The sequence below is a fragment of the Pan paniscus genome, chromosome 10 (genome assembly GCF_029289425.2).
Source record: "Pan paniscus chromosome 10, NHGRI_mPanPan1-v2.0_pri, whole genome shotgun sequence".
In the NCBI taxonomy this organism is placed as follows: domain Eukaryota; kingdom Metazoa; phylum Chordata; class Mammalia; order Primates; family Hominidae; genus Pan; species Pan paniscus.
The window spans coordinates 7,993,624-8,017,824 of NC_073259.2; the positions used below are offsets into that span (position 1 = coordinate 7,993,624).

General features: G+C 49.0%; 1 protein-coding gene across 12 annotated transcripts in view; it reads left to right on the forward strand.

Annotated features, from left to right (window-relative positions):
* CACNA1C (calcium voltage-gated channel subunit alpha1 C) overlaps positions 1-24,201 on the forward strand; it is a 651,888-nt gene that overhangs the window by 399,063 nt on the left and 228,624 nt on the right. For all 12 annotated transcript variants that reach the window (XM_063593291.1, XM_055095249.2, XM_055095251.2 and 9 more), the window contains exons 4-5: positions 1,455-1,594; positions 9,979-10,118. In XM_063593291.1, the coding sequence (XP_063449361.1) occupies positions 1,455-1,594; positions 9,979-10,118 (280 nt within the window). The remainder of the gene's footprint in view (positions 1-1,454; positions 1,595-9,978; positions 10,119-24,201) is intronic.

The following is a 24,201-nucleotide window of genomic DNA, read 5'->3' on the forward strand; positions in this document are numbered from 1 at the left end:
TTCTACAGTTTTTAATTTTGCATCCTCAAACTGCTTCACAGTGAGGCTGGCACTCCCTACATGCCCAGGGGATTGTGATGGAGTGAATGGGAGCCCAGGGTACTGATATGGCCTGATGGCTCCCTGCAGAGCTTCCCATCTGGCCCTGCTCCCGATGGCCCTGCCTTGGAGGAACCTCCCAGCTGGCTAGGCAGGAGGAGGTGGGCCTTTGTGGGCAACATCCCTCCTCCAGAATGTGGGTGAGCCTGGAGCACCCCCTCACCACTGCTCCCATGTGCACACACCAGAGCTCCCTCTGACTCGCAGAGGAGGGGAAAATGGGTCTAGGGGTTCTGAGCCGAGTGCCCACTTGGGGCTGTGGACAGGCCCGCCGCACTCTGGAGGGCCTATGCCTGAATGCAATGTGGATGGGTGTTTCGTGGCTCCAGTGAGGGATGGCTGAGGCTTCTACAGAGGCGAGCAGTGGAGCATGAAGGCATCCAGGCAGCCTTTGCCTGGTGGGGGCCATTAACGCTCTGCTCTTGGGATGGGGGTGTGGGAGAAAGCAATTAGTGGCGAGGGATGTGCATGAATCAGCACAGAGTCGGCTGGCTCTAATTGAGCCAACAAGTTTGTCCTGTTCGCTCTGGGCTCCCAGGGATGGGAGCTGCATCCTTAAATGCAAAGCCCTTCTTCAAGGTGGCAGGGGAGGAAGAAGATTGTCTTCTGCCCCTTGAGGAAAGAGAGGGGCTCTTTCCATTCTCCACTCCCACCCAGTGCCTGCCTCCATCCGCAAAGTGCTGATTTTCTCTGCTGAAATGTTCGATGTCTTTGGACAGAAGGTTTTATTTTCTCAAGAAAGAGATTTCACATTTCTGGATCGGTGTATGTGAGCAGGTTGCCTCTGTCTGGGCTGCTCTTAAGGGATCTTCACCGTCTCCATTTCTTTGTGGCTGCATTTTTGCTCTGTCTTTTGGAGGAACTCGGCTAGTACGCTCCCCAAGACCAAGTCTGCTGTCTTCAGGGCTTGTTCCTGCAGAATCGGAGCACGGTTTTCCAGGAGCTGTGCTTTATCCCCTTCTCTTTTGGCCCTGACATTGTTTCCCTTTAGATGGAGACACTATGAATTCTCTTCTGGGAGGGCACAATAAAATGTCAACTGATTAAATAAAGTGTTTCAAAAAATATGAAATTTTTCCACTAGTCTAATATTTACATGTTCATGGGGGAACTTTGACGCAAAAAAAAAAAAAAAAAAAAAAAAAAAAAAAAAATCCTGTAATCCCCAGTAGCTTGGTGCTGTCATGGTAGAGCAGGTCGTGGAGTTACTAATTTGGCCTGGGTGTCCCCACTTGGTTCCACCACAGAGGGGGCAGCATTGTCTTCCACCTACTTATGAGATCTACTGGTTCCAAACTTTCCAAATCCCCAAACCAATGACTTCTTTTTCTCTCTTTTCTATTTCTGTTTCCTAGGAACGAGTGGAATATCTCTTTCTCATAATTTTTACGGTGGAAGCGTTTTTAAAAGTAATCGCCTATGGACTCCTCTTTCACCCCAATGCCTACCTCCGCAACGGCTGGAACCTACTAGATTTTATAATTGTGGTTGTGGGGTAAGTATCACTGTCTATCTCTTTCCCTTTATCTTACCAGTGTTGCGGGACTTTTCCTTAAGTCAGCTGAAGACAGGGTCGTTGTCAGACAGCCACAAAGATTTAGGCTCGCAGATGATCTAGAGAGTGAGAAAAATGAGATTTATTTTGCTAAAAGGAACGGAAAGGGAAAGAGAGACTCTTAACAAAGTGAGAGAGTGCCCTTCCTGCCCATGGGCTTCCCGCCTCACAGGTTGATTCCAAGGTTCTACCCAGGAAAAGGAGGGGTCAGGCTTCTCCCTGCTGCAGTCGGTGGCGTTAACTTCTGCGGTTCCACCCCAGTGTGCACTCCTCCCAGTGCTCAGGCTGGCTGGAGTTTCTCTGGGGACCCCTCCCCACTTGGCTGTCTCACCAGTACATCCCTCTTCTTCCTTCTGTGTTATCTCTTTTCAATTTGGTCCTAACTGTGCTGGGCTTCAGGCAAGAAGAAAGGATCCGTGAAAATCACTTTGAATTCAGACTTCCCCAGAGGGACAGGGGCTATGATCCAAGAGCACCCCTCTCCACCACTCCCACACAGCATGCACACACGGTTGGACCTGAGTGCTCCTGATGGAACCCAGGCTGCTCTGTGCCGCTGTAGGATATCCCCCTGCTTAAGGACTTTCGTTTCATCTCAGACCACATCTGGCCCCGCAGTTCCTCTGACAGTTTCCCTGCTGTATCACTGAGCGCATTTGGGGCAGCTCGTCCGTGAGCATGCAGTCTGCAGGTATGGGGTGAGGGTGGGGCGCACACAGGCTGTGCCTGTGCTCTGGACTTGTACAGAGGCCTCATCCCCATTCTCGCTCTACAGGGGGCCTGGTTCTGTGGCCCCAGAAAACCAGACTGCTCAAGACAGGTGGATGAGAAGGAAACAGGGAACTATGAAAGGCGAAGATGACAGGTAACCAAACCCCAATCAAATGAAGCTTCCCCCAGACACCCTGCTCCACTGTAGCATAAGATAAGGTAGAGTCATTCTAGGCTTTCAAAACAGCAATGCAAAGAATCTTAAATAAAATGTAGAAGAGATCTCCTTATAAATAAGTTATTAACCTCACAAAAAGAATCTCCATAAAATATTTGTACCTAACAGGCCTACATACACTGGTGAAGTGTAAGTTATTAAAATGCAGGTGAGGTCAGGCGCGGTGGCTCACACCTGTAATCCCAGCACTTTGGGAGGCCAAGGCGGGCGGATCACGAGGTCAGGAGATCGAGACCATCCTGGCTAACATGGTGAAACCCCATCTCTACTAAAAATACAAAAACTTAGCCGGGCGAGGTGGCGGGCGCCTGTAGTCCCAGCTACTCGGGAAGCTGAGGCAGGAGAATGGCGTGAACCCGGGAGGTGGAGTTTATATTGAGCCGAGATCATGCCACTGCACTCCAGCCTGGGTGACAGAGTGAGACTCCATCTCAAAAAAAAAAAAAAAAAAAAAAACAACGCAGGTGATGAAGTTCCATCAACACATCTGTCTTGTAATAGGAGGGAGCCCATTGCAGCAGATTTTACCTTGAGAAGAAGCCGGTTCCTTTGGGCTAATCCCTTGTTACTCTGAGCCCAGTGAGTGCTCAAGTGGCCGCCACCTTGGACTCTCCCTCTCTTGAAGTCCTGGCAGTCTGCAGAGTCAAGGTCAGAATGTCAGGAGCTCTTTATCCCAGAGGCCTATTTTTGGAGGATCCTTTTGTGCCATCCCGGAGGAGACACAGCCATTGTGGACGTCTCCAGAGCACCCGCCGTTCACCATCTTGTGAGAGTGCCTGGTCTTTACTGCAGGAAATAACGCAGGAGGACGTCGAGATCATTTGCAAGTTATTTCCTTGTCTCTGGCCATCTGGATGGCTCATAAGGTTGCTTGGAACCATGTTAGGGTTTTTGTTGTTGTTGTTGTTGCTTTATTTTGCCTGGCCAATGAATGACGCACTTTGGCCACATGAACCTCAGGAATATTTGGGTGATACGAGGTGCACTAAGGTTATTAGCATCATTAGCCAGGTCTAGCTCTGGCTCATAGCACTTGGGGTGTGCATGCAGCTATAGGAGAGATTTTGCTGCTTCTGCTTATGCCAGAATAAACAAAGAGTGGCTAAACGCATGCCTTGAATGACTCAGTAAACCATAGCAAAAGTCCTTAAGGTGGGTTGTTCCAAATGCCCCTAAATCCTTTTTAGAATTTGGCATCTTTCTCAAGGCCTCAGTCTCCTGGGAGCCTTTTGCACATGCATAGAAAAGAGCCTTGGGAATGATGAGAGCAGATGCTTCTGGGACCAGTGGAGGGATGAGGGTGACTTGCAGGGACGAATTTTGTTTAGGCAAAATTTTGGAATTTTGAAGTGAGTTGGAGTTGATTATATGTGCTTTGCCCCATATGTGGTCTTAATGAAATCATGAGTCGGGGGAGCAGAGACAAGAAATACAGGGTGAGTAGGTACCGAACAGGAGCCCTGGGAGGGAGGGGCCCTGCCTGGGTTGACAGGGAGGCAGTGCAGTGGTGCATCTCTGGCCCACACCTGGTGCCTCACCTGCAGCCTGTCTGGACCCGGCTTCATCCCTTAGGCTCCTCCACACAACCATAGGGGGCCAGGCTTTTTCTGGGGTCAGCCCAGATTCCAGTCACATCTCCCTAGTGCCTAGGCCATGAGGCTGGTGAAGAGAGGGAGGCATCTAGTTGTGTGCTCCTGTTTCTAAGCCACAGAGGTTATGATGCCAGCAGTTGCCCAGCTCGTGGTTGGTCTTGCACTGGGACATATTTGGCACCTAGTCTCTCTTCTCCTAAGGGCTCTTCATCCTGTCTAAATCAGCCCATCCTTGTAACGATCCCCCATTGCTGCAGGGTGCAGCTTACCACCTCTCTTCAGCTCATCTCCTTTTTCTGCTTCCTTTGCAATATTAAATGGGTAGCCCTTTGCTTCCCTGTGTCTCTTGGAAAATATCTGCTATCCTTGGCCCCTCCTCTGTAGCTGTAGGGGAAGGTTTCTCCTGGCCTCCCACAAAGCTGGGGGAGCCTAACTCGCCCTAGAGAAAGGTGGACCTGCCTGCCTACTGCCTGAGTGCCAGGCTGAGAGCCTCATCTCTGCATTGCTATTCTGGTGGCACAAGACACGTGGCGTTTCTTTCCTTCCTAAAGCAGAGGCCTCTTGGTGGTGGGATTGCTGAATAAACACGGAGGGACTGTGGCGGCCTCAGATCCACCTGCCCCTACCGAGGGACCGTGGAATCCTCAGTGGATCCTCAGGAGGTTCCACGCCAGCCAGTGAGGCTTTGTTGCATCCCTACCTCCCTAGCAGGGTGGAGGCCCTGCCTTTCCCATTCTCTGGGCCTCACGATCATTCCACAGCCTCACGGTCCTTTTCTTCTAAAAGCTCCACTGCCGGACTACAGATCTGCCAGACACAGCTCCCAGAGCAGTCCTTCGGCCAGGTGTCCACACCAGAGCCCAACCCTCAGGGACCAGTGGGCACCAAGCAGTGGTTTTGCCTTTAGAACGTCTCATTGAGGAGAAATACACCAGCCACTCCTACACCCATGTTTGAATTTTCTACCCTTTCAGAATTAAAAACGGATACTTAATAAAGAGTCTCAACTTGAGGCAGGAGTTAAAGGCAAGTTGTCTAATCTCCACTCCCTTCACTGAATAGTATTTTGTGAACATCTTTTACTCCGATCAGCATATTGCTTTCCTGCAGGAAATACTGGGAACAAAATCTGGTTTGCATTTGGAATGTTGTTTGACAAATTTGCAAACTGGTCTCCATTTCCTCAGGTTTCAGCGATCTAGGCTTCAGTGGAAAGAACATTTCCCTTGTGGAGAAAGAAGCCCACTCCCCCATCCTGGCAACTTCTGCCTGGGATTCAAGGCCTCACCAGCTAACACAGGAAGCCATCAGGTTGCCAGGCTGAGAGACACTGCACATACGGCCTGGACGGGGTTCTCAAACTTCGTTCGGCTGCAGAACCCACTGTTGAGAGTCTCGCTCAGAGGTCCAAGACACAGACCAGATAGAAGGGAAGCTCCTCTGGACTAGAGGAGCCAGAACGCCAGTCACGCAGCCAGTCTGTGCCTGGGGGCCTCCATGGAGCGTTTCTAGACCAATCCCCTCATCGTTCAGCCCTGCCTGGCCCTGAACTTCTGCTAATGCGTCTGGCTAATCCCCCAGCTGCAGCTTCCCATTTCTAGATCCAGATACCTGGGGCATAAGTCACTTAAGAGCTCAAGCCTATTGCTTCTGAATGAAAGCTGCCCTGGTTCATAGTTTAGATCTGATATGGAGACCCACTCCTAATACCTGGGCTCCCTCCTTGATCCCACGCCCCTCTGTTGAAGAAACACGACCCAGCGTGTAGTGCATTCTGTGGCAATGAATCTGTAGCATCCTCTCTGGGTATAAAGGACAGAAATCACCCTGCACGCCCTTTCCCCTATTTTTCTTGGTTGCCACGAAAAGCCCAAAATTATTGAGTCATCCCTCATCACCCGGACTCCTGTTCCCATGTGGCTTTGTGCATCCTCTGATCTAATCCCTCCTTTCTCACCACCCCGCTGCAGAAACCTTCCCACTGTGCCCTCCCATCCCCATAGTCCCTCGCCTGTTCAGGGTCAGCCAACTTTTCTGTAAGGGCCAGATGCTGGTTTTCATCTTTGCAAGCCATGCAGTCTCTGTTCCAGCTACTCCACCCTGCCCAGCAGCGGGACAAGAGTGGTATCTCCATGAGTGGGTGTAACTGAATTCCAACAAAACTTTGCAAAACAGGTGGCCCAGTTCTCAGCTTCCTTTCTGGTCACTTCCTGATTCTCCCCTGAGGGCGCAGCTTTCTCTGCTGTCTCTCAGCAGGCGGCCACTTCCTCTCCCAGAAGCCTCCTTCCACTGCACCAGGTTGCCAGGTCTAAGGGGGCCCTGCCAGCTCCTGATTTCTGCTCCACTGCACCCCCACCTCCCTGGAGCCCTCCAGTTTTGACATTTGTGTCATCAGATCCTCTATGCCTTACTTCTCTTTACTGCAGCCTTCTGCAGACCTTTGAGTCACCCCTCCTTATGCCTTGAGGACACGGGCTCTTGGTTCACTCTACTTCACTCCAACACTCACTTCTCCACCTTCCTGCAGTAGCTTCTTCGTTCTTGGATATCTGGCTTCTGGGGAGCCTATCTCAGTAGTCCCAATCCCATGGCTATAGCCAATATCCCTCTCACCACTGATTAACACCTCCCCCATAATCCCAAATCTAACATCCTACCCTCTAACCAGCACCACCGTCTTTCCGGTCCCGTCCCTCTCTCACCCTGACTCCCACGATCCCTTCGTCCCACCGCACTCTTCATCCCTGCCACCATGTCCACCCTCCTTCCAGCCAGCTCAGATGCCATGTGCCACTGCTGCCCTCACTCACTTGCATTTATGCTCAGCATTCTTAGTCTTCTGTCTGTTTATCTTGCACACCTGGAAAAACACCAACCCTAAGCAAGTCCAACCAGAGATCTGCTTGGTACCTGGAAAGGGTCAAGAAATCTGCAAAGTTGAGCAGACTCTCACTTTACACTCATGACCTCCGACCTCGAGGAGGCCCTCGGTGACACCTGAGGGCCCTCCTGCTTTGTCCGCACTCCATTCACCCTTCTGCTTTCTGAGCTAATTCTTTCAGCACCCGTGCCTCTCTCGTCACACTTCCCGTCTCTTTCCCCTTTCACGTTTTCAGCTGATGGCCTCGTTCCCCAGTTCCCTTAGAAAGATGCAATCAGAAGAAACTTTCATGTATTCCCACAACCACGCGTCTATGCTGACAATGCGCCTTCTCACTGAACCACGACCCACGGCGCTGCCCCTGCACAGGTGGACGCCCTTCGCATGCACCCATCCCCTTCTTGCCAGTGAAGGAGCTCCGTCCTTCCAGCAATGGTTCCCTCTCGCTTCTATGTCATCACATTTTCTGCCTCTGTTAGATGATTCCCTTCACATAGAAAACTGCTGTCATATCTCCCATTCAGAAACAAAACCCTCTTGACTCCACTCCCACTTCTAGTAACCCCCTTTTTTTCTCTGCTCATTTAGAGCAAAATTTCCCAAAAGACTTGTCTATACGGTAGCCACACGTGGCCATTCAGCACTTGAAATGTGGCTAATCTGCATTGCAATAATAATAATTATAAGTATAAAACATACAGCATATTTCCAAGATTTTTAGTACAAAACAAGGAATGACAAATGTCTCATGAATGATTTTTTATATTTATTACATGTTGAGATGATAATATTTTGGCTATGTCGGGTGAAATAAAATCTATGATCACTGTTAATTTCACCTGTTTTTACTTTTTAATGTGGCTCCTAGCGAAGGTAAATTACACATGCAGCCCACACTTGTGGTTTGCATCAGATTTCTGTTGGCCAGGGCTGTCTATCCTCACGGCCTCCCACTCCTCCCATGCTCTCTTGAACCTATGTCTGCTGGGCGTTTGTCCACATCACTCCACCAACACAGATGCCTTCAAGGTCTGGATGGTCTTGGTGTTGCTAAACCCAGCGGTCGGTGTCCAGCCATGTCTCTGCAGCACGTGACACCACCGCCTGTTCACTGACCACTCTGTTCATGGGGCGCCGTTCTCTCCATGTCCCTGCTCTGCAAGCCATCCCTCATCAGTCTGTTTTGTTGCTTTCTCCTCTCTTGACCCCTCAATGTGGGAGCACTGCAGGGTTGGGTGCTTTCACATCCTCACCTTCTGCACTGGCCTCCTCTAGGTAGTCACATACAATTTGACTTTAAATATGAACTATACAACTGCTGCGCTTTTGTCTCCAGCTTGGACCTCCCCACTGACCTCCAGACACAGTAGAACCAACTCAAGACATGCATTCGATGTCCAAGCAACAACTCAAACTTCAAGAAGTTCTCAGCAGAACGCTTAATGTCCATTCCGCCATATCTCATCATTCCTGTTGCTCACGCCCAAACTGTTGGAATCTTCTCTGATTCCCCTCTCTTTCTCACACCTCACATCAAGTCCATCAGCCAGTCCCACTAACTTTATCTTAAGGTAAATCTGGTATCTAACTTTTTCTCACTACCTCCAACACCACCACTTGTTCTGAGCCACCAGTGTCTCGCGCCTGGATGACTGCAGCAGCTGGTCTCTGGCCTCGCCCCCGACAGGGGAGTCTCCCACAACAGCAGAATGATTCTTTTAGACCTGTCGTTAGATCATGTTACTCTCCTGCTCAAAGTCCCCCAATGGCTTCTGTCTCAGAGAGGATACCAGCACCCGGTGGGGTTCCCTATTTCCTCTCCAACTTCCTCTCCCACAGTTCTCCCCTTTCCCTGCCCTGCTCCAGCCACACTGGTCGCTGCCGTTCCTCTAACGCACACCCTGCCCCTCCCTTGGGCCCCTGGCTTACCTGCTTCCTCTGCCTGGAACAGTCTCCAGATAGTGAAGTGGGTCCCGCCCTCACTTCTCATAGGCCTCTGCTCAGGTGTCACCTGCAGGGAGTTCTTTGTGCAGACTTCTCAGGTGGGAAGGAAGGCGGCCCTCACCCTGTCTCTGCAGAGCCCCTCCCCGCTCCTCCTCCTCAGCACTCATCACTCTAAGCTGCAGTGTCTGTTTACTGATTGCTCAGTTTATTGTCTGTCTCCCTGCTAGAATGCAAGTTCCATGAGGGGAAGGGCTTTGTCCATTTTGCTATAGCCCCAGCGTCTGGAACAGTGCCCGGCACACCGCATGTGTTCTTGTTTGTTGGAGGAGTGAATATGCCAGCTCAGACCTAAAGTGGCAGGGCTGAAAGCCCTGTGTCTCAGTTACGTGCACGTGTGGTTTTACCCCACTTGAGACCTTCTTGTTTAACCACTCAACCATTCATTCATTTGCGCAGCACGCACCTCCTGAGCAGCCACCAAGGCCAGCACAAAGGAGATTTCCATGGGCCAGGAACAAGTCAAAGAGAGGGGGTATCTAGAAGGAAGGAGGTGGGGAAACAGAGCACATGGTTGCTGGCACACCTGGGAGGGGCGCTAGGATACCATGGAGAAGCCAGAGGGCTCCTCAAGGAGACAAGGACTGACAACAGACTTCACCTGCTTCCCACGTTTGTCCAGCGCTTGTCCAGCTCCTGCCTTTATGACAGCAGAGGGCCTGCCCCTCAGCTCGCTCAGGCCTCCCTGGGCCATGGTGGCACCCTGGGCATGGCCACCACCCACACTGAGGGGATGTCAGCTTACAACCACCCACAGACTCCACGCACACCCACAACGCCCGCCCCTGGGCTGGAGATGCCTGCGCAATCTGCTTTTCGGGGCTGTATCCAGAGGTCAGAGCCCCAGCTGGGCAAAAGAAAACCCAGTCCTGACAGTCCTTCTCTCTTTCCTCTCTTCTAGGCTTTTTAGTGCAATTTTAGAACAAGCAACCAAAGCAGATGGGGCAAACGCTCTCGGAGGGAAAGGGGCCGGATTTGATGTGAAGGCGCTGAGGGCCTTCCGCGTGCTGCGCCCCCTGCGGCTGGTGTCCGGAGTCCCAAGTAAGTGAAGCCCGTTCTTGTGTACAGTGTTATCTCCTCACCACCTTCTGCTGTCCTTTGCTGAATGGCCAAGAACACTCTGCAAAGGGACCTGATTCCATATAAATGGAGAGGTTTTTGTTTTTGTTTTAAAATGAGTTCCTTTGATCTGAAGAGCCCAACTCGGATGTAAGTGCCTTCAAACACGCTGTGGCCCCAGCTCCTGGAAAGTTCTGGAGAAAGTTCACAGCAGTCACTCAGCCACATGAACCCTACATAAAGGAAGTGGCCATCCGAGCCACCCTGGAGGCCCTGGGATGGGGATTTAAATACATTTTGTAGCAGAAGAGCCAGCTGGCTAATCCCCGAGGCTCCAGAGCACTTTAGCCAATGAGATGATCTCTACTTCCTGTGTTTTTCCAAAGAACAATCAGGAAAGCATCAGTGGATGTTCTGAAAGTCCTGTTTTGACCTTTCTCCCAGCCCTCTCCTCCCTTCCTGTCAAATGGGGCAGCCCAGGCCTCAGGAGCCCTACTGGAAACACCACGCCTGTCACTGTGAGAACTTATTTTTCCCAAAGAGAGGAGGATATTCCGCTCTCTGAATCAGGGGAAGGGTTTGGAGAGGTATTGCCTATCCGGATGTCAGTCACATGGACAACGCCTCTTCTGCCACTTCTCCAGAAGCCTGGCCCATTATGGATGCACCCCAGGTACTGAACACAGTGGCCTCAGGGCCCCTGGGAAGGCGCAAGCAAACCCCAGCCCAAGGTGCTCCTGGGAGCTCAGTCCACTTTAGAACTCCTCCTACTCTTCCCTCTTCAGTTTGTGGTATCTGAGAACAATTCTGGACTCATTTGCTTAAATTTTGCTTTCAGTTCAGCTCCAGTAGATTTGGCCCATGACTCAAGACATAGGAGACCCCTCAGACTAGGCTAGGACCAGATGAGTTTGGAGATGGTGTAAGGGACAGGAAGACAGAGGACCTCCGAATGCACAGCCTCTCCTACCCATGGCATGCACTGAGCACTTGGTTACGGGAGTGCTGCTGGGTGGTATCGTTGGAGTCATGAAACCGTGGAAATGTGAGGGACTTTATATTAACCAGTTTACTTTTCGTTCATGCACGGAACAGTGAAAAGATCTTCCTGTGACTTTAATTAACTAGCAATAGAGCCAAGACTAGAATCATGTCTCCTGATTTCTAGACCAGCTCTCTTTCCTGCCATACAGCACTGCCTCTTTTAAAGAATTAAGTGGTATATCTCTCTTGATTGTCTTGGATTCTTTTTCTTTTTTTTTTTTTTTTTTTTTTTTGAGACGGAGTCACACTCTGTCCCCAGGCTGGAGTACAGTGGCACAATCTCAGCTCACTGCAACCTCCGCCTCCCAGGTTCAAGCGATTCTCCTGCCTCAGCCTCCTGAGTACCTGGGACTACAGGTGCTTGCCACCACGCCCGGCTAATTTTTGTTTTTTTGTGGGGTTTTTTGTTTTTGTTTTTTTGGGTTTTTTTTGTATTTTTAGTAGAGACGGTGTTTTGCCATGTTAGCTAGGATGCTTTCGATCTCCTGACCTCATGATCTGCCTGCCTTGGCCTCCCAAAGTGCTGAGATTACAGGCGTGAGCCACTGCGCCCGGCCAATTGTCTTGGATTTTTACACATATATCCTGTCTCTTAAACTATACTATAAGCCCCTTGAAACCCAGAACTGTGCCTTCTATTGCCTCTGATTCCCACACAACATAAGCAAAGGGAACTTACTGAATAAGCAAAAGAAAGAGTTTGTTTTCTTTGCAGTGGGACTCCCTGGGCAAAGCCTGTGGCCTGTCTTAGGCTCAAAAGGCACACAGAGCTGAGCACACAAGCACAATTAAAGCAGACTTTCTCTACTCGGCCTCAACTGTCTGGGGGTACTTAGGTATAGAAACTGCATATATCATGGCCAGGACCCACTTCTTTTTGAAGCCTAAATTATTTGGGTTTTCCTTGTCAATCAGCCAGAACTCAATAGCCAAAATCAGGAAGTAGGAAGGGAGGATGACAGTGACTTTGAACATGACTTTAAGGAGCTTGTAATGGTACCGCCAGTGTGTCAGTGATAGCAACTGGGAGTTACTTCCAGATGCCAGCCAACCAAGCGAAATGGACACAATGGCCCCGACCTGTTATCTATGTATTTATTAGGGGCCTGCAATTTTTATGAGGGGTATTAGGACGTATCATAAAGAACAAGCATGGTCCTTTCACTAGAGAAATTTGACAGTCTAATAAAAGAGCATAACAGTCAGCTTTTGCTGTGGAAATAAACCGTCTCAAACTCTCCATGGCTTGCAACCAGCAACATTTACAGCTGGCTCATAGCACCTGAGGGTGGTGGTCAGCTGCAGCTCTTCTGCACTCAGCTGGACTCTGGGCTTGGCCACATTCTGCGTGCCATCCAATTCTGGAGCCCAGGTCGAAGGAGCCCTCACCTTCGGTGGTAGGCCTTGTGGTTGTCATGGCTGGGGGAGGTGCTCACAAAATGGGGCTTAGAGCCAAACCGTACCAGCAACTTAAGGCTTATGCTTAAATGTGGCTTCTGTCTTAGCTGTTCACATTCCACTGGCCAAAGCGAGTCACATGGCCACCCTCAAAGATAATGGGGCCAAGAAGTGTGCTGTACCTGCAGAGAAGCATGGGTGAACGATTGAGAACACATAGCAGCCTACCACAAAGAGACTGAGGAGATGATTGTTATCAACAGCTGTAGCTACAGTAATTGCTCTAGTACAGAGATTCTTAATTAGAGATGAATATGGTTGAGAGCCACTCATGCTACAGTGCATTAAAAGGAAGAATTAGATTAGATCGGGTCACTTGGTTTCCACTACAGAGGAAATTTCCCGAGGATGGAGCCCTGTCTCCATTTGCACTTAAGTAAGGTAGACGTGTCTTGTAGTGGTCAGGAAGCAGTAACACTCCTAGGAATTCTCTCAAGAGGATGCAGGCCTCAAATGCAAGGCCCTCATGTTACCTGCCGTGCAGTCCAGGAAAATATTTTCGCCATTAGAGATGATGACACTGATGGTTTTGCTGTTGTGGGTGCCTTGTCGGTAGCTCCATGCTTATGCATAGGAGAAACAACTGTGTCTGGTTTCCTTTGGGTCACCAGTAAAATGGTGACTCTTCCTCAGCTCATCCAGCCTTCTGCCCTCTCTTGCTGGAATAGTGTCTGTGCAGCTTTTGAAACAGGGAACCATACAGACCATGGTGGATCAGTGCACTGTACCAGTGTGGTTGGTGTCATCTACAAAGATGTCAGCAATATCTCCCCTGACTACAAACCTAGACAAATGCCTCCGTCTTCTACTTCTCCTAGCCATAGGTTATCTCTTTCTGTATTTCAGCAAAACTCCTCAAGAGTTGCCTCTACCTGTTGTCTGTGATTCTTGTCCTCCCATTCTCTCTTGAATCCACTCTGATGGGGCTTTCTTCCCCACTGCTGCACCAAAACATCTCCTGTCCAGACCATCAGTGATCACCGTTACCACACCCAGTGCTCTGTCCTCCAGGGCCATGTTACATGATCTGTTGGCAGCTTTGGATACACCTGATCGCGCCTTGTCTTTGAACCACCGTTGCCCTTGGCCCTTGGCACACTGCTCTTTCTTAGCTCTGCCCTTCATTCACTTGTTTCTTCTTCTTGGAATCCCTTGCTGACTTCTGTCTCATCTTCTCACCCTCTTAACATTGGGAAGCTCCAGGGGTAGATCCTGAGACCTCTCCTCTGTCTGCACTCACTCCCTAGTTATCACGTCCAGCCTCCTGGTGTTAAATATAATCTATGTATCTTCCAGTAACCACCAGCTGTGTGTCACCAGCCCAGACCTTTTTTCCAAACCTCAGACTTGTATCCCTACCCGCCGACTCCGTTCCTCTCCTGTCTGAATAGCTAATAAGTATCTTGCACTTCGCAAGACCCATGGCAGAACTCCCAGTCTTCCCAAAGTCTTTCTCAGCTTGGTAAATGCTAGCCTCATCCTTCTAGCTTCTCAGGCCTTATTGGACTTATTTCTTTTTCTCACTCTTTGATTACAATCCATCAGAAAATCCTATGAGCTTTACCTTCCAAACATATCAAGAATTTGTCTCTTACCACCTGCACACTCAGCTCAGCGCTGGCCGCCCTCGCCTCCGGCCTGGATGATGGCGACAGCCTCCCGCAGGAGTCTCTGCCTCAACCCCTATCATGGCCCGGACCTAACACGGCATTCAAACGGCCCTCTGAACAGCCAAGTCGGGTCATGTTCCTGCCCTGCTCAGGACCCTCCACGGCTTCCCTGACTTGCCCAGAGTGAGCGCCGAAGTCCCATAGGCCCTGCGATCTCACGCCTCCTTCCTCCCTGAGCTCACCCCATTCACCCTCCCCTCCTCTCCCTCCTCACCAGCCCTCCACAGTGACTCCCTTGCTATTCCTCCAACATTCCAAGCTCACCCCACTGTGGGGTGGTGGCCGGCACTTACTCCTTCTGTCTGAACGCCCTTGGCTCAGCTCTCTGCGCAGGCCTGCGCACCTCCTTGGCCCCCCTTCGGCTCCCCCTCGGCTCAGCTCTCCATACAGGCCTGCGCACCTCCTTGGCGCCCCCCTCAGCTCAGCTCTCCATACAGGCCTGCGCATCTCCTCGGCCCCCCCTCGGCTCAGCTCTCTGCACAGGCCTGCGCACCTCCTCGGCCCCCACCTCGGCTCAGCTCTCATACAGGCCGGCGCACCTCCTCGGCCCGCCCCTTGGCTCAGCTCTCTGCACAGGCCTGCGTACCTCCTCGGCCCCCGCTGATGCCATCCCCTCACTCCCCGTTCATCCACCCTTCCCTGCTCCATTTCCCCACATCACCTCTCACCATCTGCCATTCTGTATGTGTACGTGTTCATTTGCTTATCACCCCTTACCTCATGAGAATGTAACCTACGTGAGGCTAACAATTTTTGTTAGTTGTGTTCACAGCTGTGTCCTCAGCACCGACAATAAAGGTGATAAATATCTGTAGAATGAACAAACATGGTTACACGGACGCCCATGGCGGCTGGCATAGCTTCACATCACAGGCCCTAAGAGCCACCCCACCCACTAAAATGATGTGAGTGGTGCCAGCTTCCTGGACATGTGCCTTTGCTGGCCTTTCCAAAGGGTCTTTACTTCTTCTGTCTCATTTGATCTTCATGACAATTGCGTGATATTAAGAAATGTACATAGGTGATATATAGATATGTAGGGTTTTTCTTACAACAAATAGGTTCATTGGGCCGTTTTTGACATCTGCAATTCTAGACCAATAGTGTTAGAGGCCCCAAAAGTTGCAATTTTTTTTTTTTTTTTTTGAGACGGAGTCTTGCTCTGTCGCCCAGGCTGGAGTGCAGTGGTGTGATCTCGGCTCACTGTAAGCTCCGCCTCCTGGGTTCACGCCATTCTCCTGCCTCAGCCTCCCGAGTAGCTGGGACTATAGGTGCCCGCCACCACACCCGGCTAATTTTTGTATTTTTAGTAGAGATGGGGTTTCACCGTGTTAGCCAGGACGGTCTCGATCTCCTGACCTCGTGATCTGCCCACCTCAGCCTCCCAAAGTGTTGGGATTACAGGCGTGAGCCACCGCGCCTGGCCTAAAAGTTGCATTTTTTAAATGCACATATATGTACTAAATGTCATTGAAATCTTATGATCACAGGTTATGGAAATAGATGATTGCGAGGGTACAAGTCCATGAGTCATTTATCAATTTGTTCAACAAAATCGACTGAGTACTTACTTTATGTAAGATTTTGCTAGCCATTATAGCAGATACAGAAGTGAGTCAGATGCTAAGTGTGTTCTAGAGAGCTTGAAGTGTAGTAGAAGAAAAAATATTCATGAAAATGATTATATAGAATAAAAATTGGAGCTGTCAAAAAGGAAAGTTTAGGTAAGATGTGCGATGTGATGAATTCTGTGACAAGCCATGCATTGGAGACGCCATACTTTGGGGAGTGCGGATAGAGAATCAGGAGAGCCTTCTTGGAGGAGGTAGCATTTGGGATGCAACTTGAAGGATGAGTGAGGAGAGGCATTCCAGGAAATCACACAAAGGAAGGAGAGTGGCCGTGGCCCTGGAGATGCACACTGTGAGGCTGCAAGGCTAACGGCTTGATTACACTGCGGAGGTGAAAATCAGATTGGCTCTTCCAATGGGGTTCTGTGTAGTTGAAAGATTTGGCCATTTGGCTTCATAGAGACTCTTCTACAGTAACAGAATCAGTTCTCTCTGCTGTGAGCATCCACTCTCCCACTGCAGCCATGCTGTGGAGCATGCGTATTACACCAAAGACTAAGCCATATGGAGGAATCAACGTTATACAGCGAGGTGAACCATAGGGAGAGTTGCGGTTAAATATTTGCAATGTATATGCAAGGAGTACATTTGCTTGTGAAGCAGTAAGCAAGGGGCCATTTCCTGCTTTCCATTTCATCTCATATGCCTTCTGGAGAAGAACTTTCAGGAGGGACTTAATAAAGGGAGAAGTCAGATGGAGATGAGAAAGATGTGTAGGGTCTTTGACGAAAACTCAGAGCAACCTAGACTTGATCTGATGATGAAAGGAACTGAAAAATCACCTTTCTGTAAGACCAGCACTAGCCTTGGAAGACACCCTTCACTCATCATGAATGTTTATTGAGCACTCTCTGTGAGCCAAGCACAAAGCTAGGTGCAGGGACAGAGGTAGATAGTGCACTCCCATCAGTCAAATCAGAACACCTGTCCAGTTTTCATAAGGACCATCCAGTTTTAGATCTGGACCTCCCAGTCCAGACTTGATAAGAGAACATCTTTCTAGAGCAGATAGTCAAAATCATGTAACTTAGTCCCTGAAACTGACATATTTTGGAGTTCAGAGAATATCTCCGAATCAGAGCAGAGGCTCAAGCCCACACTGCTTCACTCTTTATCCTTTGCTTTTTCCACTGCCTGTGTCCTCATCTTCCCAGACTTCCCTTTAATCCTGGTCAATGTGATTTTGATTTAGTCCTAATGGAATGCTTTAAGGACTTTTCGTGGGATACATTTTTCCTAGTATGTGAGTCTTTACAAGATTAGATCTTTCACGATGTCCCTTTTGTCAGAAAAATGTTATATCTGGAAGCACACAGAATAGAAAACAGCTCGCTATTAAACGGAAGTTTGCTTTCATCCTGAGAGGTGAGAAGGAGCACTGAGGACCATGTGTGCATAGAGGTCAGAAGCTTCAATTTTTCCTTGCTCAGGTGAGGACTGTTTCCTGAAAGCAAATCAGCACCGGTTAGTAGACAAATATCTGTGGAGTGGATACCATATAGAAGGCAAGGAAAGCCTTACAACATGCTGGTTTTGAACATGAGTTCTTGAATCAGACTGCTGGCTTCTGCCACTTACTGACTCTGTGCTCTTAGGGAAGTTGCTAAGCCTCTCTGTGCCTTAGTTTCCTCCTATGTAAAATGAGAATTGTAATTGAACGTATTACATATGCTGTTGGAAAGACTAAATGAGTTAAGGCACGCAAAGCACCTTAATGGTGTCCTGCTTATAGTAAGTGCTCAGTTAAGTGGTAGCTGTTACATTATATTATATTACATATGTAGACTGAAATAGAGGACAAGATCATTCTCAAGAGACAACAAATATACTTTAAAAGATAAGGAATATTCAAGAGTTAAATAGCAGTTTGAGACCAAAAATCACCAGAGAGGCATGTGTATGATTATTTGACTTGCATAGTGTAGATGATGAAATGGATTCAAGGGGAGAGTTTACCAGGGACTGTGGCAGTCTGAAAAGTTTTATGAAGGAGGACATACCGGAGATAAGCCCTGAGGTTTATGTGGAACAGGCAGGGATGGGGATGGAAGGACGTCTGAGGGTGAAAACCTCGTTTGTTTAGGTCACCAATGTGGGCCAGTCTCGGCCAGCACATAGGTGTGGGGTGCCCAAACCCATTACCGAAAAGGAAGTATGGGTCGTGAGAACCAGGAGACAAAAGTCCGCAGTGAGCAGACTGAGCTGGGTCTTGGATGGCATGCCAAGAGGCAGTTTTCTAAACAGCCACTGCTGTTCACTCTCCATACAAAACGTTCAAAACGCACTGCAGAGACAGCTAAGTGTCTTGGAAATCTACAAAAGAAGGTCAGAACTGACCATGAATCTTGAATTCCAGGGAGGTTCACGAACCCACCCGGGCTGGTGGCAGAGCTGGGGTCAGAGCCACACCGAAGCTGCCACCGCTCTCTCCCGCCCTGCATGACCTCCATCCCAGAGGCCAGGTCTGGGCCATCCTGCTCTGTCCTGAGCGCCCTGTCGGAAGATCCTATGCTGCTTGACACCAAACACTTTTTTTAAAACATTCTTACTGATACGGTGAATATTGACTTAAAAATTGCTGCTGCAGAAGTTGAAAACTCACCTGAGTGCCAAGTCCCCAGGTGAACCACACGCATCCCGAGATGTAGTTTTCCTCCCAGGATGGGTTCTCCCCTCCTGGGGATTAGTCACCGTGAAACTGGCCACACTGATTAGCAAGTGGTGCCAGTTAATCAGACCCACTGGGGGCACATTAGGGCTGCTAAAAGCGGCTTTTCTGAGTGTTTTCACACTTTGATGGTTTAAAGGCACTCATGCTGTCCTGTCTGAAATTTGCGGTTGGTAAATTGAGCCACAGCAGATTTGCAATCCCATCATGGCTCCCAGGAAAGTGTTTTCTGGCCTGGGTGGTGCCGCACTGTGCAAGAGAGGAGGCTAGGCAGCAGGCATGGTCCCTGCAAACAGCTCCTGAACCTCGCTTGCAGTTAAGGACACCTCCCAGTCTGGACTGATAAGAGAACATCTTTCTGGAGCAGATATTCAAAATCCTGTAACTCAGCCCCTGAAACTGACATATCTTGGAGTCCCAGAGAAGATGCCAGAGTCAGGGAAGAGGCTCAAACCACAGTGCTTCACTCCCCATCCCTCGCTTTTTCCACTGCCTGTGTCCTCATGTTCCCAGACTTCCTTTAATTCTGCTTGATGTGATTTAACACTGAAGTACCCACAGGATGCTGCTGGTGCAGCTGAGCACAAGCCTGGGTAGGCAGAGGACCCAGCCTCCAGCCCTGCATTCACCCGAACAAGCCTGGAGACCTTGGGCAGGTCTGCCCTCCCTCTGGACTTTGTCCTGCATCTGGGGCTTGAAGGGCCTGGACTGGCTGGCCTCTGCATCCCCTTCCCTCTCCCACATGCTCATCCCCACCGCACCAGGCTGTACCCTCACTGCTTGCAGACCTTCAGCCTCTCCACCCCTGTTCTCACCCCCTCTCATGTCCTTGGACTTGGCCCTCATTCTCCCCTCACTTTCTATTTTGCTTCCTCTTGCTTTTTATCCCCTTTGTCTTATAGGGGTCTTACAGGCCACATACCCTTAAACAACATGAGGGGACACTTACAAAGCTACTTATGAGGACAGGGGCATGTGCAGGGGGCCACCCCCGAGGCCGTCCCTCATTCTCCTTCACACAGCGCTGGAGGCTGCCTGGTCCCCCTGCCCGCCCATCGGAGATGGTCCCTACAACATCTTCTAAGCCCTTTCCCTCCCACTTCTTTCACTGCTACAGGAAGTACTCAAACCTTGTCCGCTGTACGTGTCTCATGGCACTGTTCCTGAATCCGAATGTCTGGGTGGGAGGGGACTAGGCTAGTACAACCGAGCTTCCATTCTGCAGAGAGGAGCCCTGAGGCCAGAGGGCCACATGGCTTCCTTAAGGTCACAGAGTGACCTGGTGGCAGGTGGGTAGGACCCTTGCTTCCTGCACAGTCTGCAAGGGGACTCTGATGGCGATGGTGAGGGAACCCTCAGGGCTGCTGATCTTTGCTGCCCCCAGGTCTCCCAGCCTCCCCAGAAGGGAGGAAGAACCAGGACCCGCTCCCCGCCTTCCCACCCAGGCAGCCTGGGGTTGTGCTCTGCAGATGGGGCAGAGCACCCTGGAGGGCAGCCAGAGACAGCAGGGGGTGGCGGGGGGCCCTTCACACTGCAGGAGGCTTGCCTCTCAGAAACAGAATTTAGAACGGGGTGGGTCCCATGCCTGGCCCCGCCCCGCCCCTTAGCACCTGCCAGGCCCACCCTCTCCCCCGGTGTCTCCTGATCTCCCAGTGTGGACAGTCTTTCCCCTTGACTGCTGCATCCCCAGTTAAGCAACTCTCTTCCCGGCCTCCTCCCAGGTGCCCCTGAAAGATGCCTGGGCCAGCAGCTCAAGGCCCACTCAGAGTCCCGACCCTGCTGCGACTTCTCTGTTGCCCTGCCAGGTGCTTTGCCTCGGTTTCTCAATCTACAAAGAGTGAGTGATGGGGGTGCCGTGGATAAGGAGGAGATTCCACCTGTGCAGCCCTGTGAGCTCCCAGCATCCGAGACCTCTTGGAGAGGGACCCTGTGGGTTGGCAGGAGCCACCGCACCAGATAGGAAGGGAAGAGGCCCGCCATGCGGCAAAGTGAGCTGATTGACACAGTAAGCACACTCACAGGTTCCCGCCTCTGCTATAGTGGAGTTTCACTGAGAGGTTACTGAGTATCAACAACAGTATGTGGCTGAACTGGGAACATCTCTATTATTTAGTGTTCTAGATACAGCAGGTAAAAAGTCCTCATGGCAAAGAATGCCTGCAGTCACACAGGAACGTCACATGTGTGCTAAGGCACACACACATTCCTCCAGTCACGAACTGGTCTCTTTTTGATTTGAGAACAAAATGTAGGAGGCAGTGATAAATGTTAGGGTTACCTCCAACTACAAGCAATATTCAGCATCCGTTCAAGGCCTTCAGACTCAAAGAGCTTGATTAGCTGATGAATCAGCCCAGTGGTCTAGGAACACAGGGACGTTATCCCTAATTTAGAGATAGGCAAATCCAGGCTATCTAGTTCAGACTGTTTTCCAGTCGGGATAACTCCCTCCAGGACTTGGTTTCTGTTGTTTGGAAGAGAACACAGCTTCCTGAGCCGAGTGGAATCACATTGCTTCTGGGCTGTAGGGCGCCCTGCCTGGCTCTAGAGATTGAGAGTAGTTCATAGTTTGCCTGTTGCCTTATTTATGTTTCAAGAGTTGTGAGCCCCTTGGGTGGCAGGACCTGATGGCAAATAGTATTGTTGTCACCTCAGGAATTGTGATGGGGTGGGAGGCACTCCGGCCTGCCGGTGAGGAGACCAGGGATCTAAGTCTGGCCAGCTGTGTGACCTTGTCATTTAACCTCTGACCCTCAGCTTCCTCACCTGCAAAATGGGAGGGTACAACTGTATTCGCCCTAGAGTATTAGCCTTTAAATGCCTGCCGTGCTCACCTTTCACCATGGCAGTTGCCCTCTGAATCATGCGTAATTTTCAGTCAGCTGACTTCTTGAGCACCCTCTTGCATGTTAGTTAGTTTAGTTTTGTTTTGTTTTGTTTTGTTAATATTTGGCTTGGGAATGTTTCAGAGCCACCAAGGTTGTTGCCATTTCTGTTGTGGGTACCCCAGTAGACTATGTGGTGTATGACCCCAAGGATATACAGAATCACATCGGGAGAGGAAAAACTTGTTGGTATATATATACATATATACAAACATTAGCCAGGAGAAATGGTTCTGTGCCTCTCACAAAAAGCTCACAAAACACTGTGGTCTGTGGCAGCAGCAGATGATATTGATGATGATAGAAAAGTTCTGTCTTCCCTCAGACATGCCATTGATCAAGAGCATTTATTCAGAGACTACTATCTGCCAGGCATCGAGCCACGCGACACGAGCCACCAGTCCGTTTCTTCATCTATGCCACATTGTGTTGATACTGGCAAAGGATTGAAATAGGAAATACACTCATGTCATAGGAGGTGTCAAGCTGTTTGTCAGGGCAGAGAAGAGGAGAATAATCTGGCACAAGTTGTAGACATCTTCCTTCTGAAGACATGGGTGGTTGGAACAGCATGTCATCAGGTGAGTTTTCAGTGTTGCTTCCAGTTCTAAGCTGGGATAATTCTGAGTATTCTTAAAATGTACTGCTGTTGGAGGATAATGGAAAAGCATTGAACTCAGAAAAAGCCTTGGGACTGTGAGCACCATCAACTGCATTGAGGAGACATCCAAAAGTATAATGACTTCTTCAAGCTGTTTTTACTAGACCATATAGTCCAACTAATAAACACTTGTGCAAAACAGAAATACTTTTTAAAAAATAATATATTTATTCACTTAATTTTCCCAGAAATAATGCCTTGATCATATATTTTCCCCAGAAATTGTTAGACTTACCTTCTATGGTCAAGAAGAGCTTTCCTGAATCTCTTGAGATTTAGTGAAAGCAGGTAGATGTAAACTATATTAATTACATTGCATTTTCCAGAAATAAAAAAAAGCTTGAATACCCCTGAAATTCCTCTGAGTATTATCATCCCGTGCTTTGTTGATAGAGAATAGCAGTGACCTAATAATTTCTTTTTTAACCACTAATTCTAGACCTGAGGTGTCACGACAGAGTATGACCCTGGGCAAATGCCACTCTTTCAGCTCCCAATATAGTAAGCAATCACACAGCCCAGAGGTGGGAGAGTAGGTCCTAAAATAAGAGCAGGTATTTATTAAGCACTCATCTTGAGCCCAGGACTGTGGCAGGTGGTATAATCATCACAAGAGACAAGAGGGCTTCTTAAACTCAGGAAGCTCCATAATGGATTCCTTTTTGTGTCTGGAGACCCCCAAACATGAAATCACAGACAAGGTGATGACTGATTAAAAATAATGGCAATAATAAAGGCCACTTAGGCTTATAAGTGACCCAGGCTTTCTAAATGTTGGAAAGAAAAATGAGGGGGGAATGAAATGAAGATCCAGTGAGGCCAGCGTCCTGTGAAGTGATCAATACGCAGAACGTGAGCCCCATGTGCCTGTTATTATTGGTTGATTCGCTCGTGCTGATTCATGACACCTAGTGGTTAAAGACTCAGATGGTGGAATCCCACTACCTAGGTTCAAATTCCCAGAGCCACCGTTTATTAGCTGTGTGCCTCGATTTCCTGATCTATAAAATGGGGGCTAAAATTACACCTGCCTGCTTCCTGGAGTTGTTGTGAGGATTAAATAAGTAAATGCTTTTAAAGCAATAGAATTGTGTGAAACACACAGGAAGCACTCAGCAAATACTAGCTACTAGTACTCTGTGGGTCCAACTCCCTATCTGTACCTCAGGCTCCAAGTTGGACTGATCAGAGAAGGGGACCTTCTATACTTGATCTTTTTTTTTTTTTGAGACTGAGTCTCGATCTGTCTCCCAGGCTGCATTGTCAAGATCTCGGCTCACTGCAACCACCCACTCCCGGGTTCAAATGATTCTCGTGCCTCATCTTCCAAGTAGCTAGGATTATAGGCATGTGCCACCACGCCTGGCTAATTTTTGTATTTTTTGGAAAGACAGGGTTTCACCATGTTGGCCAGGCTGGTCTTGAATTCCTGACCTCAGGTTATCTGCTCTCCTCGGCCTTCCAAAATGCTGGGATTACAGGTGTGAGCCACTGTGCCTGACGTATACATCATTTTAAAAATAACTTTATTGAAGCATAATTTATATTCAATAAAATTCACATATTTTATGTACACTTAAGTGTAATAACCTTAAAATCATAGAATTTCACTTACCCAACCCCTTGTCCTGTGTGATTGCTATATGTCTTCTGTTTACACATACTTTATAAGTTCCACTCAACAATGTTTTTATTTTTACTTTAGTCAATTGTCTTTTAAGTAAATTATGGGAAAAAATAAAACATAGTATTTTATATTTACCTACTTATTTACTGTTTCTGATGCTTCTACTACACATTCTATAGATCCAAGTTCCCTTCTGGTATCATTTCCCCTTATCTTGAAGCAACCCAGTGGCATTTCTATAATGTAGGTCTGCTGCTGGAGAATTAGCTAAGCTTTTGTTTATCTGAACATGTATTTTGCCATCCTCTTTTGACGAATATTTTTGCTGGTATAGAGCTCTTGATTGACAGGTTTTTTTTTTCTTTCAGAACTTTAAAGATGTTCCATTTTCTCCTGGTTTCCACTGTCTCTGATGAGAAGT